The 15,909-nt window shown below is 44.2% G+C and overlaps 1 protein-coding gene across 1 annotated transcript; it reads left to right on the top strand.

Annotated features, from left to right (window-relative positions):
* Window positions 1-5,058: 5,058 nt before the first annotated feature.
* LOC132206247 (tumor necrosis factor-like) lies at window positions 5,059-7,399 on the top strand. The gene is made up of 4 exons (XM_059639625.1): window positions 5,059-5,235; window positions 5,944-6,004; window positions 6,395-6,479; window positions 6,997-7,399. The coding sequence occupies exons 1-4, from the start codon at window positions 5,059-5,061 to the stop codon at window positions 7,397-7,399; spliced, it is 726 nt and encodes a 241-aa protein (XP_059495608.1).
* The last annotated feature ends 8,510 nt before the right edge of the window (window positions 7,400-15,909 follow it).

Consider the following 15,909-nt stretch of genomic DNA (forward strand, 5'->3'; position numbering starts at 1 on the left):
TTCTGTTCCCAACCTCAGTAATTGAGGATTGGAAATACTTGAATGAAAAATTTTGCTAATGTTTCTCAACTCTCCACCCAATGAGATTTCTTCCAAATCTGTCTATAATGGCCATTACATAATCCTCTGAATGTAGTACAAATCCTGCTTTGCCCTATTGGACCAACACTGCCTCTCAGCATCTTTCCTAATGATTGGTCAGACTTGGTTTTGTTTCAAAGAGATCACGTCGTACTCATCGAAGCTCCAGTGAGTACATCTCCATTCTCCCACTCGCCACAGATGGGAGCCACTGACTCAAGGAACCAAAGCTTTAGTCTATCATCTCCAAAATGAATGTATCTTAACCCAGGTGAAATGATTAACACGATACACAATTCTCCCGATGTGGCCCTCTGAATTGCCTGCCTGTGAAAAGGGAACATTTTTATGTGTCATTCAAGAAAATTTTGACAAAAAATAGTTAGAGTTGTGGATGATGAGGTAGAATGTCAAAGGATTACGGGTTACAGATCGGTTAGAAAGTTGGGCAGAAAAACTGGAGATGGCAACAGCTGTGAGGTGATGCATTTTGGGAGGGCAAATCAGAGGTAAATATACAGTAAATGTCAGGGAGCTTCAGAGGGTTGATACACTAAAGGATTTTGGGATGTAAGTGCACAGCTTCCTGAAAGTGGCAACTCAAGTGGATAAAGTGGCGAAGAAGGCACAGGGCATGCTTGTGTTTATCAGTGAGGGCATTGATGATAAAAGTTGGCAATCTTGCTGCAACCGTGTAAAACAATAGTTCAGCCTTGCTTGTGTTAGTATGTGTTGTTGTTGTCGCTGTACTATAGGGAGGATGTAAATGTTTTGGAGAGAGTGCGGAAGAGGGTTATCAGGATGTTGGCCACACTGGATCATGTTAACTGTAAGCAGAGTATGCACAAGCATCAATTGACATCACTTGTGCATTCAATGCTGAAGGGTGACCTAACAGATGAACACAAAATTCTAGAGACCTTACACAGGGTGGAGAGTTTGAGTCTTTACCCAGGGTGGAAATGCCAAGTAGTGGTAGCATTGTTTTAAAGTGAGAGGGTAAATGTTGAATGCAAGTGTATGAGGATAGTCTGTTGGGTGCTGGGAATGCACTGCCACGAGATGTGGGAGAAATAGATACAATAGCAACGTTTAAGTGGCATTTAGACATTCCATCAACAGGCAGAAAATAGTCGGATATGGACCATGCACAAGCAGAAGGGATTAGTTCAGAGTACCATCGTTGTTGGACCTGACATATTGGTCTGAAGAGTCTGTTCCTGTTCTGTGTTATTCTAAGTTGAATGTTTTAAGATCAGCCAACTCCCTCGAAGTAGCAACAGGAAAGTAATGACACATATAGGAGGGAGAATAAAAAAAACCTTTTGATCCCAGATCAGTTCTTGGTAAAACATAGATAAATGTTCTGTTTACTATCCAGTGTTGCGAAACCACATCAATGGTTTTAAAAGCAGGCCAGCAGGTCACTTGAGGTGTAAGATGATGAGATAGAGAGCTGAGTATAAAAATCACTCGAGTCAACATGTAAGCATTATTGAAAAATACAAGGATGTGGTGTATTGAAGAAAGCAAAACTCATATTCCAAAACTCCGAACCACAAGTAGAGACATCCAGCACTCAATGTCTGAGTAAATCACAGGTTTGTGAGAGATCAAAGGGCTTTCAAGAAGAAGTATTTAAATTCTGTGGTTGATTCGCTCTCCGAGCTGGTTTGTTACTTGCAGCCTTTTCATTACACTGCTGGGAAACATCATGACTAGCCTCCAATGAAGCACTGTGGTGTTTTCCCGCTTCTTATTTAGACTCTGGTGTGCACTGGATTCGGTCACCTCATTGCCAAACAGCTGGGTCCGATGATGTGTGTCACACAAATAACAGGAAGAAATAACAGAATTGACACATTTCCGCACATCCAGAACATGTCGGAACTGACCATAAGACTCTTGAGGCGACTGGGAATCAGAGTATCGCGCAAACCTGAATCAATGCTACACCAGCTGCTAACAAGAACCAAAGATCTCTTATCACTGTGCACAAACCCAATGTAATATATGGGATTCCATGCAATGACTGCAACAAACATCACATGAAGGAAACTGGCTGCGAGAATACATGAACACCAACTCGCATCAAAAAGAAACGGCCAATAGTCACTGATCTCCACACACACAGGAAGGAGAACCACCAGTTCGATTGGGACAGGATCAGGATCCTCGGGCAAGCCAATCAGAGGCAAGCATGCTTTCCTCCAAGAAGGCCATCAATAAACATGTGGGAATTAGACCCCTAACACACACCTATCTACTGCAAAGAAAAGCTGGAAATGAGGTAATCTGATGCAACGGACCCAGAGATTGAATAACAAGAGGGAGAACACAACCATGCTTCATCGGTGGCTGCACTGATTGTGTTACCCAGCAGGGCAATGAAATGTCAGCAAACTCATGAACTAGCTCAGCGAGTGAACCAACCATATCAATCACAACCCGAGAAACATATCTCCTCAAGAAACTGAGCTGTTCACTTCTACATGAAAACCATTATGTAAAGGCGTTGTCTTGAAGGATGCCAGGCAAGCCTGCAGATGATTGACAATTGTTTGGAAGTAAACACTTTCTTTACTTTATATTGCTGTCCTTTTCCAAGAGAACCTTTAAAACTCCTTAAATTCATCATTTGATGCTTTCATCAACAAAGGATGATGCAGATGTGAGCGCAGCAGAACATATAGTTACAACTGATATTTATAACTGAGAATCATGAACACCACCTTCGTGCTCAATGGAATATAATGTCCATGTCAATGGAGTTGGGCAATGAGAATCCAATTGTCAGGTGAGTCTCTTTGCTTGACTTATTTCAAAGTCACCTAGCCTGCTCCATGATGCATCAGTCTTGGCCGAGCATAGGACACACCAATAACAAGCTTCCCCCACTCTTTGAACAAATGCTTTCATCAATTTTAATGTGAATTTGACGCAAAAGAAACGGCCTCCCAGACCTGATCTGTCATCAGGAATGATGTGTGAATTTGATAATATCACCCACTGTGACTCTGTCAGGCGCTCTTTGAAAGTGTGTCAGGCTAACTCAGCCAAACACTTGTCCATTACGGAAATGGCTTGGTTTGTGATTTATTTTCCCATTTCTAGAAAGCATCTTGTAGCATATTGTTTTTGAGGAAGGGATGTTCAGTGAATGGAAATACGCACTCATTAAGCTCAATCTGACCAGCTGGAATGCAGGGCTTTCCATTTCTCAGGGAAGTATGGTCTGGGGTCAATCTTGAAAAATTCCTTTCAGTCCCAATCGTTGATGCACTTTTTCCCCAATCCAAAATAGACATCACCTCTCACTCCTCTGAAATCCAGTGAAAATAAGTTCACCCTGAAAAATCAATCCTTATCAGACAACCCTCCCATTCCAAGTATCGATCTCACAAGTCTCCTTCAGCACATTCACATTTTTCCCTTGGCAGTAGGATCGAAAATACAGACAGTGTGTCAAGAGAGCACAGTGTCCTTTCTTAGATATATAGTGTACCCAATTGATTTTATAATAAAACACATGATTCCAGTCCCATTTCTGGTGATGTGATTTAGCTGCATAATAGCTTTACGGGATCCTTGCTCGAGAACATCAAGATACACTGGACTTCTGGAGTCATTCCATGTGGTTTCTTTCTGCCAATCAGAGAAAGGTGAACTAATGCATCTGCTGTGTTTGCTGCCGGCAAGCCAATCTTCTGTACATGTTAATGTTATCCCTACATCATGTGTTTCCATCCTGCACCATCACCATGATGTGACAACTTGGCAAATGCCACCTGTCTAATCCAGGTACAGTGCACCAGTAACCTGTCCTTTATCCTTCATTACTCCTCCGAACATTTCTAATAAACCAACTAAATATGATTTCTCCTGACAAAAATCAAGTTGGTTCTTTTTCACGAGCATTAATTGCAGGTACACAGAGAGAAGGCGTTGTAACAGTGTCCCTCTGAAAGATGTCATGTCAACTCTCCTATGGTTTCCCTTCTTGTATAGAGACAGTACATGAGTTAATTTCAGTATGGTGGAACATTTCGTGCATCTTTTGAACTTTTAAAAATTCACACCAACAAATGGGCTGCCGCATTAGTCCTGCAGTATGACCCTGTCTTGCTCTGTCTATGTGTTCAGTAATACTTCCCGACTGAATATAATTTCATCATATTCCTGCACCCATTCCACCTCCGGATTTAATAAATACCTGCTGATGCCTGCTTTCATTTCCTTATTCTCTGTGATTAACTGACCCATCTCACTATCCAGGGGACCAGCACGCAGTGTCCTTCCTCCGCTATGTTTGAAGTGGCCTGTAGAAACTGTTGTTTTTTCATGTTGAGTTAATTTTCTCATTCTGTCTCGTTTTGTCCTCTTGATTAATTTGTTCGTCATTCACTTCTGCTCCTTCGTATTTTTGCCCCAACATCTGATAAGTCACACATCCGTGTGCAATTGTATGCTTTTTATAAGCTTGATATTTGTGTACGTTATTTCGTTCACCACTGGGGATGCATCTTCCCCTGACTAAAGGAGAAACCATGATTTCCCTGAGAAAGTTCGCGCTGTGCCCACCTGACATCTACACATATCCCTCTATCGTTGTTGTCAGTGAAAGTGAGCACAAAGGAGAGACTGGGTGATATATTGAAGCCCACTTTTGGTTCAGTGCAGCTTTCCCCGGATTTGGGGGAAACTGCTCTGGTTCCGCGTTGGGTGAAAGTTACACAGAGCGAGTCTCAATTTCGATGAGGAGAATGGTCACTTTCCAAACGCTAATGTTTCTGCCTGGGTATTTCCCACTCCATTGCATCACAGTTACCAGTGATGTGGTTCTGCTCGTTATAAGGAGCTGTTGGTGAGCAGCAGCAGTTACAGAGCAGGCACCTCCAACCGAGTGAGAGAGACTGAGAGGCTGACCGGCTCAGAGTCACCCACTCACACACCGAGCTCCCGCTGCCTTCTGACACCATGAATCCTGAGAACAAATTGCAGGAACTGGAGAATGGGGGGCTGCTTCCCGTCAGGGACGGAGCCTCGAAGAGAAGCTGCTTCTGGCCGGCTCTCTGTGCGCTCGCTGTGCTCGGCTTGTTGCTGGTTTCGTCCTGTCTCTTCCTGGCTCATTTTGGAGTTCTCCCTTCAAAGCAGGTGAGTGAGGATCTTGCATTTTGGAGAATAGGGGATCGGGCTCCCGCCTGCAGCTTGCATAACTCCGCCAGAGGCGGGTGTTTGGAAGCGGTGGGGCCAAACTGGGAAGTGATTTCAGTCTCAGTTGCTGCTGTCAGCCTGGAGGCAAACAGGAGACTGTGATCCAAGTCGCTACTTTAGCTGCAGTCTCTCAACAGCGAAGCAAATACCGAGCGATTTTGTCGTCAATCCTGCTAAATCTCCATTGTTAGTGCAGGGAACTGTTAGAATTGCTCCCTGTTCGATGGTAAACGCCACATAAACGGGATTTCTCAGTCAGTGCTGCCGGTGCTACCATAGGAGAAGCAGGTACTGGCTGCTGTGAGTCGAGGGCAGTCACCGGTCTGAATGGCCCCATGGTGTGGCTCTGCACAGTCTGGATGGACAATAGTCTGTCTGCACTTTGCAGTCCAAAGTAGTGACTGTGAAAGGCAGCGTCTCTATGCAAAGTAATTTCTCTGTACAGTACAGTTTCTCAGTAAACACACTGTCTCCCTCCGATACAGTGTCTCCCCAAAATGTGTTGAGCTTGTACAGTGCAGCGAGCTTGTTTACAGATCAGACAGACCATGTACCTGTGGGCTGGGATGTCGAACCACTTCTGTTAGGTGCAGTGAAAATTCAGTGTATTTCAATATCTTAACATCTGTCCTTGTTGAACTTCTTCAGGATTCAAGACCAAAGCTGGAAGATCCCCATCCAGCCCTGACAACAGCTGCTCAGGCCAATGGTGTGTACTGTCACTGTCCATATATTATATTGCTTTGCTGATGTGTGTCTCTGTGTCAAACCTTTTCAATATTTCTGTCTTTTCATCTCTCATTTCCAGTATTACTGTATGTCACCTCTCTCAATCATGCTCTTTTGCTGTTTATGTGTCGATTTCCCTGAGCCATCGTCAGACTCTTGAGGACCCTCTCCCAGTTTGGAGTGATATTATACTTGAAATCTTCCCTCTCTTTCTCCCTCCACTGGTGTGTTTTCTCCTACAGTCGTCTCTCTCATTATCCCATCTGTGCAGTTGTCTCCTCTTCAGCCCCTCTCTCTCACCCTGTGTCTGTCATTCTGTGCTCTGTGGGTGTCACAACAGTGACTGAGTTTCCATCCTTTCCATTTCCAGGTTTGCCTCGTCTCATGAAGCAGGTGGGGAGTGTCCCAGGGCCGAGAATCGCTGCTCACCTGACAGGTACGGAAGTGTTCTCAATGTGACTGCATTCTCTGGAGAATAGTCTACAGTGGCTGGGGAGGTGTAGGGGAGGACTGGAAAGACATCTACTTTCTCTATCAGTAATGCCATGTGGAGAGAGCACCACAGGAGAAGAGCAAGAGGTTATTGGGATCTGGGAAAAGAGAAAGGAGATTGGTGTGAGCTGGTTCAGCTGAACCCTGAGATAGAACAGACACAAAGGTTAAAATCTTTCTGTGGTTGGCCTCTCTGTGTGTGTCAGAGTGAAAATTGCCCTCAGGGTAATAATTAAGTTGCAGTCCATCCAGTTTCTCTGAGATTGTAAGCTGTGGGACCTTGCTGTGCACAGATTGTTTGCTGCATTTCCTGCAATTGCATAGTCTTTCCATCAAAAACACATCATTGGTTGTATCGTGCTTTGTCATATCCCCAAGCCATGATTAGGGCTGTGTTAATACAAGCTGTATCTTTGTCTTTGTTCGATCCTCATGATTGCTTCTTTCTCTCCCTTCACCCTCCACCACAGCTTCAGCAAGAAATGAAAAAGGGGAAGTAATTTGGCAGAATGAGAGTGACTCCACCTTCACCGAGGGAGTGGAGTTCAGGGACAACCGTCTGATCATCAAGAGGCCGGGACAGTACTTTGTCTACACTCAGGTGGTCTTCCACAGCATGGGCTGTGAGCAACAGGCCATTTACCTCAGCCATGAGCTCGCCAAGCAGTCGGCAAGTTATCCTGAGGAAGCCGTCCTACTGAAAGCCACCAAATCTGCCTGCCACTCTCACCAACGTAGGGAGCCCTGGTACAAAACCTCCTACCAGGGAGCCATCTTTGAGTTTCTGGAGGGAGATGAGATCTTCTCCAGGGTTAATGAGGATGCAACGGGATTTGTAGACGCAGCCGAAGGAAAGACTTTCTTTGGAATATTTGCTGTGTAACAATTCCATGTCATTTCCATTGATTATCAATGACTGGTCAAGAATTTCAAATTGAAATCTGCAAACTGACAAAGACACAATGTCTTTTTTAAACAGTGTTATACAGAAATTGCGCTTTGAGTCTGCTGATTCTCAATTTTGCGAATGCAAAATGTGACAGATTATTTAATTTATTTGATATTTAAATAGTGTTGTCTTTTGTTTGTTTTATTTATATTAGTACTCCTCATGGAGAGTTATTGAACCATCCCTGGTGGAAGAGAACTAGGATACCGAGTCTGATATTCAGACTGATTATTCCCCTTGGACCAGGTACTGGTCCTTGAAGAATATTGACTGTTCCTCACGCACAATTTCTATTCTATTCAACCTTTGATATCATTATGAAAACAAAGCACGATGATTGAGTTAACTGCAGGGTGATGAAGGCCAAATCAAGTGCCCAGAAATGCACTGGCTTTCTAACTCCACGATATGATTGGCCAAGTCTTCATAGCACTTAACCTGTTTAGCAAGTGTATGGTCAGCAATGTAATTGAAATGGTGAAATAATATTCAGCAAACACTAAGAATGTGGCTCAATAATTGTTCCTTATTCACAATCTGAAGTGACCAGTTGGTTTACATCTGCTTGGTTGCAGTGGATGTCGGAGTGGCATATTTGCTGCTCTGACCAAAGGGTAATGGTTGAGATTGTTCCTGAATGGAAATACCATGTTCCCTTAGTGTGTTGATGTCTCCAGTGGCCATCCTTCAGACTGGGTAATAAACAGTGATCCTGGTGATAAACCTGATTGGCTCTGCAGACAGAAAGATTTTTCATCCACAATGTTGGACCACAGAAATTTAATTGCAGTTCTTTGATCAAACTCAATGTTTCATGTAAAACTGTAACATCTGTTATGTAGGTGACTTTCCGTGGCAATAATATTGTCAAGTTTAAGAGGTTCCAGATTGTTAAGTTATTATTTAATTGTATTTATCGATAGGTGTATTTATATTATTTATGTTAATATTTATGTCTGCAAAGATAAAGCAGGATTAATAAAACTAATTTAAGCGCAAGAACTGTTTCCTTCTGATTGTTGCACATTGATTTGGATTTGGAGTTATTTGTGGGTGTTTTTTAAATGTGATGATGCTCTTGATTCTCTCTTAGAACAGACTGTTCCAATTCAGTGTTATCAAACTGGGAAGCTGGGGAGGCAATCAGGTGTATGGGGATCTTGCATGATGAGGAGATTGTGAATCTGAGCAAGGAAATCAGAAAATTGTTCATCTTGTCGGATCAGGGTATTGCAAATGTGAGAGAAACAATCAGGAACTTGGTAACCTTGCAGGATGAAGGGATTGGGAATCTGAGCGATGGAATCAAGAGTTTGGGATTAAGAAACTAACACTAAGGGAAAGGAATAGATCATGTGTCCTCCCCATGAGCTTGCAGAATCATTTGATGAGGTCATGGCTGACATTTGACCTCAAGGTGATTCTCCACCCAGAGTCCAGCATTTCCTGCCATCTGTGGTGATGAAAAGCTTCTGTTCTCAACCTCAGTAATTGAGGATTGGAAATATTTGAAAGATGGGTGACCTAATAGATGAATACAAAACTCTGAGGAGCTGGCATGGAGAGGAGTGTTTGAGTCTTTACCCAAGGTAGAAATGCCAAATAGTGCCAGTATTGTTTTAAAGTGAGAGGTTGAACGCTTAATGCAAGTGTGTGAGGGTAATGATGGTAGAGTCTCCCACCCACCCTCCTCCTCTAACCTAGTTAATAAGGTAAGGTTCATTCTAAACTTACTCTATTGAATATAAGTTTGTTATTAATTTATTATTATTACTTGAGGTAAGCTTTCTACTTTAGTATTGAGTGGGTGTTCAGATAAGTGGGGCAGTTGCTTGCTCCTCCTGCAGAATGTGGCAGTTGGGAGATGTGGCACACGTCTCCGCTGGCTACATCTGCGGGAAGTGCACCCAACTCCAGCTCCTTTTAAACCGTGTTAGGGAAATGGAGCTGGAGCTGGATGAACTACGGATCATTCGGGAGGCAGAGGGGGTAATTGAGAAGAGTTATCGGGAGTTGGTCACTCCTAAGGCTCAGGACGAGGATAGATGGGTTACAGTTAGGGGGAGGAAAGGGGACAGACAGACAGTGCAGAGATCCCCTGTGGGCATTCCCCTCAGCAATAAGTATACCGTTTTGGATACTGCTGTGGGGGATGACCTACCAGAGGAAAGCCATAGTAGTCAGTTCTCTGGCACTGAGCCTGACACTGTGGCAAAGAAGGGAAGGGGGCAGAATAGAAAAGTACTCGTGGTAGGGGACTCGATAGTTAGGGGAATCGACAGGAGATTTTGTGGGAAAGATCGGGATTCCCGGAAGGTATGTTGCCTCCCTGGTGCCAGGGTCCGGGACGTCTCCGATTGGGTGTATAAGGTTCTAAAAGGGGAGGGCGAACAGCCAGAAATCGTGTTACATATTGGCACAAATGATATAGCCAGAAATAGGATTGAGGATATAAAAAGTGATTTCAGGGAGTTAGGATGGAAGCTGCAGAGCAGGACGAACAGAGTAGTGTTCTCTGGTTTAATACCGGTGCCACGAGATAGTGAGGCGAGGAACAGGGAGCGGGCGCAGCTGAACACGTGGCTACGCAGCTGGTGTAGGAGGGAGGGCTTCAGATATGTAGATAATTGGGATGCCTCCTGGGGAAGGTGGGACCTGTACAAGAAGGACGGGTTGGATCTGAACTGGGAGGGGTCCAATGTCCTGGGTGGAAGGTTTGCTCGAGTAGTTCGAGAGGGTTTAAACTAGTATGGCAGGGGGGTGGGAACCTGAGCTGTATGCAGAGAGTTGTTGCAGAGAGTATGGTGAGAGTTGATGCAGGTGAGGCAGTAGCAAGAGATAGACCAACTAGTGGGAAGGATTTTCCTGGGAAGGAACCAAGGGATCGGTTAAAGTGTGTTTGCTTTAATGCAAGGAGTATCAGGAATAAAAGTGATGAACTTAGAGCATGGATCAGTACCTGGTGCTATGATGTTGTGGCCATAACAGAGACATGGGTTTCTCAGGGGCAGGAATGGTTGCTGGATCTTCCAGGGTTTAGAGCATTTAAAAAGAATAGGGAGGGGGTAAAAGAGGAGGGGGTGTAGCACTACTAATCAGAGAGGGTATCACAGCTACAGAAGCTTCCTTTGTCGATGAAGATCTGCCTACTGAGTCAGTATGGGTGGAAATGAGGAAGAGCAAGGGAGTAGTCACCTCGTTAGGGGTTTACTACAGGCCCCCCAATAGCAGCAGGGAGATTGAAGAAAGCATAGGTCGACAGATTTTGGAAAAGTGTGCACGCAGTAGGGTTGTTGTAATGGGTGACTTTAACTTTCCTAATATTGATTGGAACCTCCTTCGAGCAGAAGATTTGAATGGAGCTGTTTTTGTAAGGTGTGTTCAGGAGGGTTTCCTAACGCAGTACGTTGACAGGCCGACGAGGGGAGAGGCCATTCTAGACTTGGTGCTTGGAAACGAGCCGGGGCAGGTATCAGATCTTGTGGTGGGAGAGCATTTTGGTGATAGTGACCATAACTGCCTCACATTCTACATAGCTATGGAGAAGGAGAGGATTAGGCAAAATGGGAGGATATTTAATTGGGGAAGAGGAAACTATGATGCGATTAGACATGAGTTAGGAAGCATGGACTGGGAGCAGTTGTTCCATGGTAAGGGAACTATAGACATGTGGAGACTGTTTAAGGAACAGTTGTTGGGAGTGATGAGTAAATATGTCCCTCTGAGACAGGCAAGAAGGGGTAAGATTAAGGAACCTTGGAAGACGAGAGTGGTGGAGCTTCTAGTGAAAAGGAAGAAGGTAGCTTACATAAGGTGGAGGAAGCTAGCGTAATGTTCAGCTAGAGAGGATTACATGCAGGCAAGGAAGGAGCTCAAAAATGGTCTGAGGAGAGCCAGGAGGGGGCACGAGAAAGGCTTGGCAGAAGGAATCCGGGAAAACACAAAGGCATTTTACACTTACGTGAGGAATAAGAGAATGATCAAAGAAAGAGTAGGGCCGATCAGGGATAGCATAGGGAACTTGTGTGTGGAGCCTGAGGAGGTAGGGGAAGCCCTAAATGAGTTTTTTGCTTCTGTCTTTACGAAAGAAACGAAGTTTGTAGTGAATGAAACCTTTGAAGAGCAGGTGTGCATGCTGGAATGGATAGAGATAGAGGAAGCTGATGTGCTGAAAATTTTGTCAAACATTAAGATTGACAAGTCGCCAGGCCCGGACCAGATTTGTCCTCGGCTGCTTTGGGAAGCGAGAAATGCAATTGCTTCGCCACTTGTGAAGATCTTTGCATCCTCGCTCTCCACTGGAGTCGTACCTGAGGACTGGAGAGAGGCAAATGTAATTCCTCTCTTCAAGAAAGGAAATAGGGAAATCCCCGGCAATTATAGACCGGTAAGTCTCACGTCTGTCGTATGCAAGGTGTTAGAAAGGATTCTGAGGGATAAGATTTATGACCATCTGGAAGAGCATGGCTTGATCAAATACAGTCAACACGGCTTTGTGAGGGGTAGGTCATGCCTTACAAACCTTATCGAGTTTTTTGAGGATGTGACTAGAAAAGTTGATGAGGGTCGAGCTGTGGATGTGGTGTATATGGACTTCAGTAAGGCATTTGATAAGGTTCCCCATGGTAGGCTCATTCAGAAGGTCAGGAGGAATGGGATACAGGGGAACTTAGCTGCTTGGATACAGAATTGGCTGGCCAACAGAAGACAGCGAGTGGTAGTAGAAGGAAAATATTCTGCCTGGAAGTCAGTGGTGAGTGGAGTTCCACAGGGCTCTGTCCTTGGGCCTCTACTGTTTGTAATTTTTATAAATGACTTGGATGAGGGGCTTGAAGGATGGGTCAGCAAGTTTGCAGACGACACAAAGGTCGGAGGTGTCGTTGACAGTGTAGAGGGCTGTTGTAGGCTGCAGCGGGACATTGACAGGATGCAGAGATGGGCTGAGAGGTGGCAGATGGAGTTCAACCTGGATAAATGCGAGGTGATGCATTTTGGAAGGTCGAATTTGAAAGCTGAGTACAGGATTAAGGATAGGATTCTTGGCAGCGTGGAGGAACAGAGGGATCTTGGTGTGCAGATACATAGATCCCTTAAAATGGCCACCCAAGTGGACAGGGTTGTTAAGAAAGCATATAGTGTCTTGGCTTTCACTAACAGGGGGATTAAGTTTAAGAGTCGTGAGATCTTGTTGCAGCTCTATAAAACTTTGGTTAGACCGCACTTGGAATACTGCGTCCAGTTCTGGGCGCCCTATTATAGGAAAGATGTGGATGCTTTGGAGAGGGTTCAGAGGAGGTTTACCAGGACGCTGCCTGGACTGGAGGGCTTATCTTATGAAGAGAGGTTGACTGAGCTCGGTCTCTTTTCATTGGAGAAAAGGAGGAGGAGAGGGGACCTCATTGAGGTATACAAGATAATGAGAGGCATAGATAGAGTTGATAGCCAGAGACTATTTCCCAGGGCAGAAATGGCTAGCACGAGGGGTCATAGTTTTAAGCTGGTTGGTGGAAAGTATAGAGGGGATGTCAGAGGCAGGTTCTTTACGCAGAGAGTTGTGAGAGCATGGAATGCGTTGCCAACAGCAGTTGTGGAAGCAAGGTCATTGGGGTCATTTAAGAGACTGCTGGACATGCATATGGTCACAGAAATTTGAGGGTGTATACATGAGGATCAATGGTCGGCACAACATTGTGGGCTGAAGGGTCTGTTCTGTGCTGTACTGTTCTATGTTCTATGTAATTATTTGATTGCTGGGAATGCACTGCCAGGAGATGTTGTAGAAATAGATACAACAGCAACGTTTAAGTGGCATTTAGACATACCATCAAGATGCAGAAAATAGTCGGATATGGCACAAGCAGAAGGGATTAGTTCAGAATACCACCATTGTCGGAGCTAACATATTGGTCTGAAGAGTCTGTTGCTGTTCTGTGTTATTCTGAGTTGAATGTTTTAAGAACAGCCAACTCCCTCGAAGTAGCAACAGGAAAGTAACGACACGTATAGGAGGGAGAATAAAAAACCTTTTGATCCCAGATCAGTTCTTGGTAAAACATAGATAAATGTTCTGTTTACTATCCAGTGTTGCGAAACCACATCAATGGTTTTAAAAGCAGGCCAGCAGGTCACTTGAGGTGTAAGATGATGAGATAGAGAGCTGAGTGTAAAAATCACACCAGTCAACATGTAAGCACTATTGAAAAATACAAGGATGTGGTGTATTTAAGAAAGCAAAACCCGTAATCCAAATCCCTGAACCACAAGTAGAGACATCCAGCACTCAATGTCTGAGTAAATCACAGGTTTGTGAGAGATTAAAGGGCTATCAAGAAGAAGTATTTAAATTCTGTGGTTGATTCGCTCTCCGAGCTGGTTTGTTACTTGCAGCCTTTTCATTACCCTGCTGGGAAACATCATCACTAGCCTCCAATGAAGCGCTGTTGTGTTTTCCCGCTTCTTATTTAAACTCTGGTGTGCCCTGGATTCGGTCACCTCATAGCCAAACAGCTGGGTCCGATGATGTGTGTCACACAAATAACAGGAAGAAATAACAGACTTGACACATTACCGTTCATCCAGAACATGTCGGAACTGACCATAAGACTCTTGAGGCGGCTGTAATATATGTAATATATGGGATTCCATGCAATGACTGCAACAAACATCACAGGAAGGAAACTGGCTGCGAGAATACATGAACACCAACTCGCAACAAAAAGAAACGACCAATAGTCACTGATCTCCACACACACAGGAAGGAGAACCACCAGTTCGATTGGGACAGGATCAGGATCCTCGGGCAAGCCAATCAGAGGCAAGCATGCTTTCCTCCAAGAAGGCCATCAATAAACATGTGGGAATTAGACCCCTAACACACACCTATATACTGCAAAGAAAAGCTGGAAATGAGGTAATCTGATGCAACGGACCCAGAGATTGAATAACAAGAGGGAGAACACAACCATGCCTCATCGGTGGCTGCACTGATGGTGTTACCCAGCAGGGCAATGAAATGTCAGCAAACTCATGAACTAGCTCAGCGAGTGAACCAACCATATCAATCACAACCCGAGAAACATATCTCCTCAAGAAACTGAGCTGTTCACTTCGACATGAAAACCATTATGTAAAGGCGTTGTCTTGAAGGATGCCAGGCAAGCCTGCAGATGATTGACAATTGTTTGGAAGTAAACACTTTCTTTACTTTATATTGCTGTCCTTTTCCAAGAGAACTTTTAAAACTCCTTAAATTCATCATTTGATGCTTTCATCAACAAAGGATGATGCAGATGTGAGCGCAGCAGAACATGAGAATCATGAACACCACCTTCGTGCTCCATGGAATATAATGTCCATGTCAACGGAGTTGGGCAATGAGAATCCAATTGTCAGGTGAGTCTCTTTGCTTGACTTATTTCAAAGGCACCTAGCCTGCTCCATGATGCATCAGTCTTGGCCGAGCATAGGACACACCAATAACAAGCTTCCCCCACTCTTTGAACAAATGCTTTCATCAATTTTAATGTGAATTTGACGCAAAAGAAACGGCCTCCCAGACCTGATCTGTCATCAGGAATGATGTGTGAATTTGATAATATCACCCACTGTGACTCTGTCAGGCGCTCTTTGAAAGTGTGTCAGGCGAACTCAGCCAAACACTTGTCCATTACGGAAATGGCTTGGTTTGTGATTTATTTTCCCATTTCTAGAAAGCATCTTGTAGCATATTGCTTTTGAGGAAGGGATGTTCAGTGAATGGAAATACGCACTCATTAAGCTCAATCTGACCAGCTGGAATGCAGGGCTTTCCATTTCTCAGGGAAGTATGGTCTGGGGTCAATCTTGAAAAATTCCTTTCAGTCCCAATCGTTGACGCACTTTTTCCCCAATCCAAAATAGACATCACCTCTCACTCCTCTGAAATCCAGTGAAAATAAGTTCACCCTGAAAAATCAATCCTTATCAGACAACCCTCCCATTCCAAGTATCGATCTCACAAGTCTCCTTCAGCACATTCACATTTTTCCCTTGGCAGTAGGATCGAAAATACAGACAGTGTGTCAAGAGAGCACAGTGTCCTTACTTAGATATATAGTGTACCCAATTGATTTTATAATAAAACACATGATTCCAGTCCCATTTCTGGTGATGTGATTTAGCTGCATAATAGCTTTACGGGATCCTTGCTCGAGAACATCAAGATACACTGGACTTCTGGAGTCATTCCATGTGGTTTCTTTCTGCCAATCAGAGAAAGGTGAACTAATGCATCTGCTGTGTTTGCTGCCGGCGAGCCAATCTTCTGTACATGTTAATGTTATCCCTACATCATGTGTTTCCATCCTGCACCATCACCATGATGTGACAACTTGGCAAATGCCACCTGTCTAATCCAGGTACAGTGCATCAGTAACCTGTCCTTTATCCTTCATTACTCCTTCGAA

This window comes from Stegostoma tigrinum, chromosome 34 (assembly GCF_030684315.1).
Source record: "Stegostoma tigrinum isolate sSteTig4 chromosome 34, sSteTig4.hap1, whole genome shotgun sequence".
Lineage (NCBI taxonomy): Eukaryota > Metazoa > Chordata > Chondrichthyes > Orectolobiformes > Stegostomatidae > Stegostoma > Stegostoma tigrinum.